Source organism: Podarcis tiliguerta (genome assembly GCF_965153285.1).
Source record: "Podarcis tiliguerta genome assembly, chromosome: 8".
NCBI lineage: Eukaryota > Metazoa > Chordata > Lepidosauria > Squamata > Lacertidae > Podarcis > Podarcis tiliguerta.
In genome coordinates, this window is record NC_139541.1 from 5,259,431 (window position 1) to 5,273,090 (window position 13,660).

The window sequence follows — 13,660 nt, forward strand, 5'->3', positions numbered from 1 at the left end:
ATGCTGTACCTTTGAAGCACATTCAAAGCACATTTCCCCCATCAAAGAATTCTGGGCACTGGAGTTTGTTAAGGATTGCTGGGAACTGTAACTTTGCAACTGCAGCGCCCGGAATTGTTTGAGGGAAAGGATTTGCTCCAATTGTGCTTTAAAGGTATAGTGCAGGCATAGGCAAACTCACCCTCCAGATGTTTTGGGACTACAACTCCCATCATCCCTAGCTAACAGGACCAGTGGTCAGGGATGATGGGAACTGTAGTCTCAAAACTTCTGGAGGCCATAGCTGTCAACCGTCCCTTATTTGGCGGGAAAGTCCCTTATCCCAGTGCCGTGTCCCGCTGCTGTCCCTTATTGATGATGTCCCTTAAATTTCCCAGGTTTCAAAGGAAGCAGCTCCTCTCCCTCCCTCCCTGCCGGCCAGGGAGGAGGGAGGCTTCAACTGTGTTGCTTGGCTGCGTTGCTCACCCAATAAGGAGTCTAAGAACGACTGGGGGGGTGGAGCTTGCATGCCTTGTGCTGATCAAATCGGCCGTGTTGTCTGGGGACTCGCCTTTGCTCAGTGCTTCCCAGCGGAGAGGTGACGGTGGTTTTCCTTGCTGCATCCCCCTTGCCAGTTTGCAGCGCTGTGGGAACCACCGCTTGAGGCTTTGTTTGGCTGCTGGCTGGGCTTCCTGCCTTTGGCTCAGAGGGGCTCAGAAGCTGAACATACCTGTGCTTGGAAAACCCCTTATTTTGGCTGCTGATCCCTTATTTCCGAGGCTGCTGGTCCCTTATTTTCAAATCTGTAAGTTGACAGCTATGCTGGAGGGCCGAGTTTGCCTATGCCTGGAATAGTGTATTACACAGCCTACAACTGCCATCCATCTTAAGCCAGCATCAAAAAGTGCAAGTAGATAAATAGGTACCGCTCCAGCAGGAAGGTAAACGGCGTTTCTGTGCGCTGCTCTGCTGTCGGTGTTCTGTTGCGCCAGAAGTGGCTTAGTCATGCTGGCCACATGACCTGGAAAAACTGTCTGTGGAGCGGACAAACGCTGGCTCCCTCCGCCTGTAAAGCGAGATGAGTGCCGCAACGCCAGAGTCGTTTGCGACTGGACTTAACTTTCAGGGGCCCCTTTACCTTTAAATGGGTACCACATGCCTGAACAAGGTGATTGTGTGTGCAGAATAACCTCTTTTAAGCAGGGTAGCGCAGTGTGTGCTGCAGAGTTTATTTTTGTGCTTTTGCACGTTGCAGGTCTGGTTTTTCCACACCTGGTGTGGTTGGCCTCTTTCCTCTCCTCCTCTTTCCTCTGTTCCTTCCTCCATAGCTCATCCCTGGGCAGCTGGGAGCTGCGCTGCCATGAGGCAGATGGATGGTTCTGTGTCTCCATTCACAGGAGAGACTTTCGGCAAGGCCAGATGGGAAGGGCTGCCTCCGAGAGCAGACTGAGATAGAGGAGTGTGGCTGAGGAGGCGGGGAGAGAGGGGAGGCCCAGTGGCCCTGCTGAAGGAGGAATGGACGGCAGGCGTAACAGCTGGTCCAAAGGCCAATGTCACTCTAGGTTGGATTATTGCAAAGCTTTGCATCCTCACAACACACCAGTGTTTGCACCGCACACAAAGGCCCCAACGTTAATTGTGTGGCTTTTTAAAGCTTCCTCAAAGAAGCTTAGGCAGGAGGCAGCATATGTTGTCTCCCCAGAGGCATTTTATCTGCATAACTTGGGGGGGGGGAGGAACTGTGGCCCTCCCCCCCAAATTTAAATGCATGCACACACAAAGCGAATGCAGAATCAGCCCTGGTGAGTAATCAGTGGGCACTGGGCTTCCAATGCTAGGTGACACCCAGCTTCATGGCTGAGTCAAGGTAGGCAGACATTGCAAAGAATTCAAAATTTAAAACATCTCTTGCAGGTATTTTGATTACTCGTCGATGCTCCTAAAAAGGTCAGGGCAGCTCACAAGAATGAAAGCGGTAATAAAAACATAAACTAGTTGACTAGAAATTAAGGCTTTACAATAGCAGGAAACCAACATGCCCAGATAAAAAGAAGTCGTACTTCACGTGGGGCGTAGTTAAACTGTGGAACTCCCTCCCACAGGAAGCAGTCGTGGCCTTCACGACTTGGGTGGCTTTGAAAGAAGATGGACCAATTCATGGGAGAGAGGGCTGTTGATGGCTACTAGCCATGACAGCCTCACTCTGCCTCGGCAGTTGGAGGTAGCGATGTTTCTGAATACCAGTTGCTGGAAACTGCAGGGGGGGAGAGGGCCCTGCTATAGGCCCCCACTGGCCTGATCCTGCAGGCTCTTCTGTCCACACACATACCAGTTAAAAAGAAAGTTCTGTTTGCCTTGTAGCTCCAGCCCTCCTCCTCCTCCATCTACACCCATTTGGGACCACTCTGCTCCTCTTTTCCTACTGGAAATGGGCCTGTGGTCTGAACTAGTGCCTTCTTCTGCCCCTGCTTGCTTCTCTTTTTGCTTCCAAAATCTCCTCTCTGGAGGGAGAGATGCTTCCTTGCCCAGCTGGCTCTGCTCCTTCCTCCTAACCGGTGCAGTGGATGCTCAGAGTTTGGGTTGCCAAATAGAATTAAGCTCCCACACCAGAACATCTGGAAAGAGGCAGGAGCTCAGCTGCTTCTGGTGGAAATTGTGTCTGCGAATCACAGAAGCCTTGGAGCCTTATCTTTGAGGGGTCCTTTTGGGCAGGACGTGTGAGCTGTACTTTTAACGGTGGGGGGGGGGGTTTCTTTCTCAAGGACCTCAGTGCTGCTTTTGCCAGCTCTGAACCTCTCGTTGTTCTCCAGGATGCAGAATGGAGGGCTAGGGTTTCCTCCCCCCCCCCCAATTTTTTTATTGTTTTCCCACATTTATGACAAATATAACATATAATACACACAAATGAAAAGACAGTACAATACTAAAAGAAAATAAAAATATAAATATAAACACTTACTACTTCTAGAACCCATTTTATCTTTCATTGTTATCTGACTTCCTCAAATCCCCCCTAACTGAATGTCATTGTATCACCTTGTAAGTTTTCCAAAATCCTCTTTCTAATAAAATTAAAACCTTGAATTTACTATCTTCTTCTCTTTCCTTATTAGTCTAAATCCATAGTTCTTTACAACTCCTTCTTATTGTAATCCTAAGCCTAATTGATACTTTCAAGTGACTTCTAATTATCTTATATTACAATATTTAGCTAGATGGTCTTTAAATTTCTTACAGTCTTCTTGGTGTTCCTCTTCTTTCTGATCGCAGATTCTTCCAGTCTGGTCGGCCAGCTCCAAAAAGTCCAACATTTTCATCTGCCATTCTTCTACAGTTGGTATTTCTTGAGATTTCCAATTTTTAGCTAATAACAGTCTTGCCGCTGTAGTGGCATACAAAAATAATCATAACATCTTTTTTGGGCAATTCCAGTCATATTATTCCAAGTAAAAAGGCTTCTGGTTTCTTAACAAATGTATTTTTCAACATTTTTTCCAACTCATTATAAATCTTTCCCCAGAAGTCCTTAACCTTGGGACACGTCCACCACATGTGATAAAAGGTGCCTTCTTTTTCTTTGCACTTCCAACATAAATTATCATTCGTGTGGCAAATCTTTGCTAATTTTACTGGGGTTAAGTACCATCTATACATCATTTTCATAATGTTTTCTTTTAATACCGTACATGCAGTAAACTTAACCCCTTTCTTCCACAACCTTTCCCAGTCTTCCAACATTATATTGTGTCCAGCATCTCTTGCCCAGGGGTTTCCTGACTTGGTGAATGACTTGGCAGTGGTCTGCAGAAGCCCCACTCTGGTCCCGGGTGTCAAGGATTGAGAAGAATAGATCCCGCAGAGCATCTGGTGGGAGTCTTTGGATTCCTATTAAACTCTCTGCTTTGCAGTCCAGCTGAGCTGTTGTCCTCTGCCCTCACCCACCCCAAATGCACACAGGAAACCTCATCTGTTTCTAAGCTCAGGGCCAAACCAGCCAGGATGTGGGAGATCTAAGATGCAGCATTTGTGACTTTCTAGTTTAGAGAAAAGGCGAGTAAGACATGTCAGGAGTTTTTAAGACGAAGCCTGGCATGCAGAAAGTGGATAGAGATAAGCTTTTACTCCCTCCCTCGTAAAACTAAACTTTTTTTTTTAAAGATATTTATTAAAAGTTTTATAATTACAGAAAAAAGTATAAAAGAAAAAAGAAATAATGAAAAATTTAACAAACAATACATCAAAAATAAGAAAAAAAAGAAAAAGAAAAAAGAACAATACATCAAAACAGCATAATAAAAAGAAAAAAAACACATCCAAATTCCATATCATTATCTTTCATTTACTTATTTCCTCGACTTCCTCACACCTCCCTTTTTTGTATTCTAGTTCAAATGCTAATTCAGCAAATCCTTTCCCTCTTTCTCAATTTTTGTTCTATAAACTATCTTAACTCAATCTAACTTTAAATTTTCCACTGTAGCCCATTAACAATCAGTTTTTACTTAATTCTTTATAATATTTCTGCTAAAACCATATAGCTTCATTCCAGCATTCTTCTAACATTCATTAATTTTGCAATATTTCTGTAAATATACTTTAAATTTTTTCCAGTCTTCTTCCATCGACTCTTCTCCCTGGTTTTGGATTCTGCCAGTCATTTCCGCCATTTCCATATAGTCCATCAGCTTCATCTACCATTCTTCCCGGGTGGGTAAATCTTGTCCTCATAACACTAAACTTTTGGACATCCAATGAAGCTGAACATTGGGAGATTCAGGACAGATGAAAGAAAGGACTTATTCACACAACACATAGTTAAAACTCTGGAACTTGCTCCTGCGGGGGCCGGGTGCAAATTCTTCCCCCGCCCCATTCCCATACACCTGAGCCAGTCCCCTGCTGGAGATGGTTTTGCTGTTCCTTGCCTGGTTAGGGCGGCTCTCGGTCTTGCCTGCTGAGTCCCAACATGACCCAGGCAGTGCCTTTGGCCAAGACCCTTGGCCGAGAAAGCAGACAGAGAGGTAGCCGGCCCTGGCTATGTGATTCCAGGGGGTGTCTTGCATGCGCTGCTCAAGGGGTGTGCGTTGGCTGTGCCCCCCCCCAGCTGCATTTGTTTAAGGCAGCAAGCCTCAGGTGGAGCACTGTGGGAGAGGTGGCCTGCCCAAGGGCCCCCTTGGCTCGCTTGTGGCCCTCAGGTGCTGGGGAGGGCAAATGGTTTGTTTATTACCTGCCCTTCACCCAAGGTTTGAGCATGGGTAACAGCATTAAATAATAATAATACAGTCATACCTCATGTTAAGTTTGCTTCCGGTTGCGTGTTTTCAGGTTGCGTCCCACAGCAACCTGGAAGTACCGGAAAGGGTTAGTTCTGGGTTTCGCCACTAACGCAGATGCACAAAATGATGTCATGCGCATGCGCAGAAGTGGCGAATCGCGACCCGCGCGCGCACAGATGTGGGTTGCGTTCTCCCCCCCCTTTAAATAATATTTATTAGAAATTTTATAGTTACAGAAAAAAAGTATAAGAAAAAAACCAATAAAAAAGTAGCAAACAATACATCGAGAATAGAAAGAAAAAACAATACATCAAAACAACAAGAAAAAACAAAAACATTTAAAAACACATCCAATTTCCATATCTTTATCTTTCATTTACTTGTTTCCTTGACTTCCTCACACCTCCCTTTTTTGTATTCTAGTTCAAATTAGCTAATTCAGCAAATCCTTTCCCTCTTTCTCAATTTTTTGTTCTATAATTTATCTTAACACAGTCTAACTTTAAATTTTCCACTTTAGCCCATTAATTCTTCATAACATTTCTGCTAAGACCATATAATTTCATTCCAGTATTATTCTAACATTCCTTAATTTTGCAGTATTTCTGTAAATATACTTTAAATTTTTTCCAATCTTCCTCCATCGACTCTTCTCCCTGGTCTCGGATTCTGCCAGTCATTTCTGCCATTTCCATGTAGTCCATCAGCTTCATCTGCCATTCTTCCCGGGTGGGTATATGCGGGTTGCGTTCTTTTCAGGTTGCGAACAGGCCTCTGGAATGGATCCCGTTCGCAACCAGAGGTACCTCTGTAATAATAATAATACCTTTCTTGTCACTGTACAACCTGTGAACAATGAAATTAAACGAGCCTCCCCCCCCAAACACTCAATCTCTTATCAAACAACACACCACCTCGCAAGTCACTTTCGCTACGTTATTTTTCGTTCAACAGCCTAACAGCACAATAAAAAGCACAATATTAATAACAACTAAAAAAACAACTTACAACCATGAAAGAAACTTGATTCCTAAAAAACCCCCAAATGCCTCACGTGTCAAAAGCTAGTGTAGAGAGGTACAGCTTCAGCATCCCCCAAAAGTCGTACAATGCATGTGCCAGGCACACCTTTGCAGGAAGGGAGTTTCACAGCTAAAGGGCCACCACACAGAAGGCCCTCTTGCCTGGGCCACCACCATGCCAAGCCTCCTAGGGCGGAGGAACTACCCAGGGGTTCCCCTGTGCTGATCTCAGCACTTGAGTTCTGTTGGGAGGGAGGCAGCTTCTCAGCTATTTGGAGCCTGAGACATTTAGGGCTTTAAACACCAGGGATTTTCCCCCAGATGGAACTCAGTTGCTGCACCTCTCAGGCAGATGCCATTGCTATTCTAAGAGAACAAGGGAGGTGTTCATGGTGAGTTCCGGCACCACTTTTTCTAGAAAAATAGCACCATTAAACACTAATGTGAGCTCCTTAATTGGGTCTGGAAACAGCATAGCTGTTTCAAAATGGGTTATATGAGATCTAAGTGGATCCCCAGCCAGCCAGCTCCTGTGTTTGAAGTTTCTGAGTCATCTTCAAGGGCAGCCCCACACAGAGCATGTTGCAACGATCCAGTCCAGCAAACCAGCCAGAGCTGAAGAAAGGCACTCCCAGCCACCGCTGCCAGTCTTGAAGAGACAACGGCACAGTAGTTTGGAAATAGGGTGGGGTGGAGATATCATTTTCTTCTTTGCTTTGTGCAAGTCTTGAGCTTCCTTGCTGAACAGCCCCAGAAGCTGTTGCAGAAACAGGCAGCTCTGAGGAGGCAGGAAATTCAGAATTTCATCAGCCGCTCTGCTGGGAGGTGGTGATATTCTTAGTGCTTCTGTTTTGCTCCCCCCAACCCAAGAACAATGCTTGGCGGATGCAGCAGCGGATGCAGCAGTGCTAAGACTTCTGGGCTTCCTGCTTTGCGTCTTCAGGCAAATACAAAGCAAGATTTGTGGGCACCTGTTAGGCTACAGCAGCCAAAACAAGAGATTATGCCCAGAGGTGGCATAAGATGAAATCCCAGAGAGCAAGGGGAAAGAAGATCGGGTTCAGGGTGGCATTCGGCACAGGAATCAGATTCAGCACTGGAGAGCTTTGTCTTTCCCTGTTAAGTATCTAGTCCTTATGACTTCAAAGATATGTGTGATGCCTGTGAAAATTTCAGAAGCTGGACGGCTAATGTGTGGTCAGCTGGAGGGCTTCAGTGCTCTACAAAACCCTTTGTGTCACTTAGCAATGGACAGGTTCAGTCCAAATTGCATAGCATAGCTTTGACTACTGCAATGCGCTCTACGTGGGGCTACCTTTGAAGGTGACCCGGAAGCTGCAATTAATCCAGAATGCGGCAGCTAGACTGGTGAGTGGGAGTGGCCGCCGGGACCACATAACACCGGTCCTGAGAGATCTGCATTGGCTCCCAGTACGTTTCCGAACATAATTCAAAGTGTTGGTGCTGACCTTTAAAGCCCTAAACAGCCTTGGTCCTGTATACCTGAAGGAGCGTCTCCAACCCCATCGTTCAGCCCAGACACTGAGATCCAGCGCCGAGGGCCTTCTGGCGGTTCCCTCATTGCGAGATGTGAGCTTACAGGGAACCAGACAGAGGGCCTTCTCTGTAGTGGCCCCCGCCCTGTGGAACGCCCTCCCTTCAGATGTGAAGGAAATAAGCAGCTATCTTCTCTTTAAAAGACAACTGAAGGCAGCCCTGTTTAGGGAAGTTTTTAATATTTAATGCTGTATTGTTTTTAATACTTGATTGGAAGCTGCCCAGAGTGGCTGAGGAGGCTCAGCCAGATGGGCGGGGTATAAATAATAAATTAGTAGTAGTAGTAGTAGTAGACGACAGAATACATTATGCCAAAGAAAAGGCACCGTATTTTTCGCTCTATAAGATGCGCCAGACCATAAGACGCACCTGGTTTTTGGAGGAGGAAACAAGAAAAAAAATATTCTGAATCTCAGAAGCCAGAACAACAAGAGGGATCGCTGCGCAGTGAAAGCAGCAATCCCTCTTGCTGTTCTGGCTTCTGGGATAGCTGCACAGCCTGCATTCACTCCATAAGACGCAGACACATTTCCCCTTACTTTTTAGGAGGGAAAAAGTGAGTCTTATAGAGCAAAAAATACGGTAATTAATGGAGGAGAGGTTATTGGTGGCTTCTAGCCATAATGGTTCCTGAATGTTTTAATTGTTATTTTTATATATGCAGGTGTGTGTGTGTGTGTGTGTGTGTGTGTGTGTGTGTGTGTATACATACACACACATATGAGATTTGTGTATGATTTGATTTGTGTAACCCACCTCAAGTCTCTGTCCAGGCAGAAGATGAGATAGAAATAAACATAGTAATTGCAGTAAGGCCTGAGGTGCTGGCCAGTCCATCCCACCTCCTATTTCTCAAAGTAGCCTTTCAGGAAAACAAGCAGGGCTATCACCTTTCTGCATATTTTGGATTCCCCTCCCTCCCCACTACAATCCATGGATCTGAAACCCATTAGAAGTCCCCACTGAATGAACGATTAGCATGTTCTTTTCATTTATCTCAGAAAGTAAATTGTTGTGTGCTTTAAAGCGGTTTCTCACCTCCCCTTTCACCACAGGCCTCTGCTCCTGATGACAGACACTTTGCAAGGATGGACTACATAAGCGAGAACTACCCGGTCCCTTGTGGGCACGACAAGTACATTTCGAAGTAAGTCGGAGGCTGGCTGTGTGTCCTGGGCAGACCTTTGTTCTTTGCAGCTGGCACCGATCCCTGGGGTCTGGTGTGGTGGTGTCTGTGTATAGCTGCAAGCACGTGCAAGGAAGGGAGGAGAGACTTGAGTACCGGCAACTTGCATCTTATGCTAATCATATTTACGCAATTGGAGTGGCGGGGTGAATAAATAGAGAATGGAGGAAACCCACCAATTCTTGCTCTCCGTGTGTTTATGTTCTCTGCACACCCAGAGAGTCTCCCTCACTTTTTCGGGCTTTGGGAAGGAGACATGAGGACTCAAGGATGCTCTGAGAGCCCTCACACCACCTTTCCAAAGCCCAGTAAATAAAGGGCTGCCTTCTTCACCGGCCCCTGGGAAAGGGCTCTGGGACAGTTCTGGAGGCTGGTAAGTGGGCTCCCTGAAGAAGAAGAGTTTGGATTTGATATCCCGCTTTATCACTACCCCAAGGAGTCTCAAAGCGGTTAACAATCTCCTTTCCCTTCCTCCCCCACAACAAACACTCTGTGAGGTGAGTGGGGCTGAGAGACTTCAAAGAAGCGTGACTAGCCCAAGGTCACCCAGCAGCTGCATGTGGAGGAGCGGGGAATCGAACCCGGTTCACCAGATTATGAGTCCACCGCTCTTAACCCTTACACCACACTGGCTCTGCCCTCCTGTGACCTTCCCAGAGCAAGATAAAGAGTCCTCCTCCTGTGGGTTGGGGGCAGTTCCAGAGGCTCCTGGCTTCACGTGATTTTGTGTTTACACACTGACAGCCAGAACCGAACTGCTGCATAAGCTGTGAGTTGCCTGTATGTCATGAAGCTGTGGGCACAGTGAAATGAGGGCAGTTACAACCAACCATTCATTTCTAGCCTAGAGAACTCCCTACAGGAAGATGGACTTTGAGTGCATGCAATCTCTCTCTCTCTCTGATTAAATTTTCTGTTTTACAGTTTCAAATACTTATTTTGCATCTTTGAGATATCCATGACTTCCCTTCTTCTCATTCCGTGGTTCATTTTACATTTCTTAAATCCCTGCATATTTTACAAAAACTATACCAATCAGTATTCCATGAATATTGCATCCATCGAAGCTTATTTACACTGTTGAATTTATCTTAATGCTGCCAGCATTTTCAGCTGTATACAATTATATTCCATATGTTCAATAAACGTTTTCCAATCTTCCTTAAACATATGTTCTTCTTGTTCTCTTATTCTATATGTCTGCAAGTTGTGCGTATTCTATCAACTTAAGTTGCCATTCTTCTTTGGTTGGGACTTCACTCATTTTCCATTTGAGGGCTAACGAAACATGGGGCGCAGTTGTTGCATACGTAAATAACCTTTTCTGACACCTGGGAATTTCATTCTGAACTATCCCCAACTTTCAGGACTCTGAAAGGACTCTCAGAAAGTGCATGCGGTTTTCTGATGGAACAATGAAATGTGTGGCAGGAGAAGCATGTTCTGTGGAACCTTGGCTTTCCTTGGCGGCTTCTCAGGAGAGCCATGAAAGTAGAGCAAGTTTGGGCTCAGGGGTCAGCTCCAATTACCTTAAATATTTTATTGCAAAAAGCAGCAACTTTGGGACAAAGCCACCACATGTGCCAAAGAGAGCTGGATACCTCTTCCATTTGCTCTTCTAACAGCTCTTGTTCCACTTTACATCTTCCAGAAATGAACTGCTGTTGCACTTGAAGACCTACAACCTCTACTACGAAGGCCAGAACTTGCAGCTCCGGCATCGAGAGGTGAGAGAACCTATCTAAGCAGAGACAAGTTAGGGGACAATGTTGTGACCAGGGGTGTGTGACCTGGGCACGATTCCAAAAATGAAACTCTGCACCCAAGTCACCAGAACTCCTCGCCTAAAGGAGCTGGGTCCTGCAAACGGTGTCATGCATGCAAAAAGGCTCATAGGTGCATGCTTTTTGAATTATTGCAGTGCAGAGTTTACTCTTCAGTTTTAATTCCAGTTTTACTATTTTTGGACTGTGCAAGGCCCCGAAACTCTGACACCCCCAGACTCTGGGATTTTCCTTTGGCCTCCCCCTTTTCCCAGCTTCTGAGAATTCAGCCTGTGCTGCCCATGCCATTTTAATGATGCATTCAGGAGGGCTGGAAGCCTGCTTTTAAAAACTAAAATGATCCTTCCAGAGGAATACAGTATGATTGCATCTTATGTGTGTTTAACTCGCACAGTTTCAGCCACATGCGGTTGAAGGTGGGCTGGCTTAAAGTGCGCAAGTTAAATGCAAGCAAGGCGGAGAGCTCAAAAGCTCTTTTTGCACCAGGTCTGCTGGCGGGAAAAGCAATCAAGTGGTATGTAAATCTTATGAACCAAAATAAATATAGTTGAAACCAGCATCCTTTCCTTTGGTGCTTGCTTTTATTTTCACTTTATAATACACAAAAAGCAATGGCAGCAACAGTCAAGAGAAAGAGAAAAGAGCAAACCGGGGGGGGGGGGAGAGAGAATAAAGAAAGGATATGAGGAGAAAGGAGGAATGGTACTATTCCAAAAGCAGTGTTATAATTCCAGACAAGTGTCCTTCAAGAGTAAAGGTAAAGGGTAAAGGGACCCCTGACCATTAGGTCCAGTCGTGGCCAACTCTGGGGTTGTGGCGCTCATCTCGCTTTATTGGCTGAGGGAGCCGGAGTACAGCTTCCAGGTCATGTGGCCAGCATGACTAAGCCACTTCTGGTGAACCAGAGCAGCGCACGGAAACACCGTTTACCTTCCCGCCGGAGTGGTACCTATTTATCTACTTGCACTTTGACGTGCTTTCGAACTGCTAGGTTGGCAGGAGCAGGGGATTCGAACTGCCGACCTTCTGATCGGCAAGTCCTAGGCTCTGTGGTTTAACCCACAGCGCCACCCGTGTCCCAACCTTCAAGAGTACATTATCCAATAATGTTTATCCATAGCAGCCCATGAGAAGAGGGTGGCTGCCAGCCATGTTCCTTTCATGTATTCAGTAAATGGATGCCAAACTTTTGAAAAGCTGTTCTTCATTTTCCAATAGCGCAGGGTTTGGGTATATTTTGTTAACATTTCCGTTAGAGCTGTGGTCCAGCTCTGGAGGTAGAACCAGCATCCTTGGGGCTTGGGGAAGTATTCTGCAGCATCCTTGAAGCAGGCCAGCTTCTGGACCATCCCTCAGTCCCATCTCTCATGTGCCCTCTAGGAAGAAGGGGAGTTCATCGTGGAGGGCTTGCTGAACATCTCCTGGGGGCTGCGCAGGCCCATTCGCTTGCAGATGCAAGATGACAACCAACGCATCCGCCCCCCGCCTTCGTCGTCCTCCTGGCATTCCGGCTGCAACCTGGGAGCACACGGGTCAGTACACAATCCAGGGCAGGTTTGTGTGAGTGTGTGTGAGGGAAATATCTAGGGGTCTTAGCAGACCACAAGCTTAACATGAGTCAAGTGTGACGTAGCAGCTAAAGAAAGCTGATGGCATTTGAGTTTCCACATCGAGGGAAGTCATAGTCCTGCTCTCTTCTGCCTTGGTCAGAGTCCTTTGTCCAGTTCTGGACACAACAATGTAAGAGGGAGCTAGAACATGTGCAGAGGAGGGCGACCAAGATGATCAAGGGTCTGGAAACCATGCCTTATGAGGAACGGTTGAAGGAGCTGGCTATGTTTAACCAGGAGAAGAGGAGGATGAGAGGAGATATGATGGCCCTCTTCAAACATCTGGAGGGCTGTCACATGGAAGGTGGAGCAAGCTTGTTTTCTGCTGCTCCAGAGGGAAAGACCTGAACCAATGGATTCAAATGACAAAGAAGAAGATTCTGACTGAACATTAGGAAGAAGTTTCTGACGGTAAGAGGTGTTTGGCACTGGACTCTCCGTCATTAGAGGCTTTTATGCAGAGATGGGTGGCCCTGTGCCAGGAATGCTTTAGCTGTGGTTGCTGTCCTTCAGGGAGTGGAATTAGATGGGTCCCTTCCCACTCTATGATTCTATCACAGTGACCATTTTGTTTTAACTTTTTCTGTGATCAGGGACTTAAGGGAGGGTTTGAACTCATGTAATATCGGTAAGGAAAGCGGCACCTTGGTGGGTAGAAACAAGGGTGGGAGTGGATTGGGGTCAGAAACAAACTGAGGAAATCATAAACCTTTTTTTTAAAATGGGAAGAAATACCACTGATTTTCCTGAACACTGGAGAAATAGACTTGGGTTTTAGGGGAGAGATTTGAAGTCCTGCCCCGGCAGGGCTCACACTGCTCTCTGCCTGTTCTTCTTAGGTAGAAAATAAGATACGGCCAAGGCTGGTCTGTCTGCATTTAGGATCCCCATGAACAAACCAACTTGGGAACTGCAAAATATGCAGCCCAGACTATACAAGTGGCACCGTGACCTTGATTATTTCTGCTTGTGGAGCACTGTAATCTACATGATCACAAGTTGCAGATAAATAAAGAGTTTTTGTATGTAGAAATTATAGTCAGGATGGCAACAGAGCCTCTTGGTTGCTGTTTTTGTTTTTAATGCTTTGGGAAATGCTCAGCAATTTATGCTGTAATCAGAGTCTGTCCCTAACATGGCACAGATCCATTCTACGCATTACACAGAAGGTGGTGGTAGGATTCTGGAGGGTGGAGCTTCAGACTCCAGGGACGGTTGCAGTTTTGAATTTTCCCTGCCTGCAAAA

The 13,660-nt window shown here is 46.0% G+C and overlaps 2 protein-coding genes across 4 annotated transcripts in view; both read left to right on the forward strand.

Annotated features, from left to right (window-relative positions):
• Nucleotides 1-13,660, forward strand: part of LOC310683656 (maestro heat-like repeat family member 5) — a 161,916-nt gene that overhangs the window by 58,914 nt on the left and 89,342 nt on the right. The gene's annotated exons all lie outside the window — the stretch shown is intronic.
• Nucleotides 1-13,660, forward strand: part of RASSF2 (Ras association domain family member 2) — a 42,415-nt gene that overhangs the window by 7,093 nt on the left and 21,662 nt on the right. For 2 of the 3 annotated variants that reach the window (XM_083454243.1, XM_083454245.1), the window contains exons 2-4: nucleotides 8,890-8,981; nucleotides 10,672-10,747; nucleotides 12,185-12,336. In XM_083454243.1, the coding sequence (XP_083310369.1) occupies nucleotides 8,923-8,981; nucleotides 10,672-10,747; nucleotides 12,185-12,336 (287 nt within the window). In that variant the 5' untranslated portion in view covers nucleotides 8,890-8,922. Of the gene's footprint in view, nucleotides 1-3,764; nucleotides 3,847-8,889; nucleotides 8,982-10,671; nucleotides 10,748-12,184; nucleotides 12,337-13,660 lie in introns of those variants that run through there. The other variant, XM_083454244.1, reaches the window with a different exon arrangement.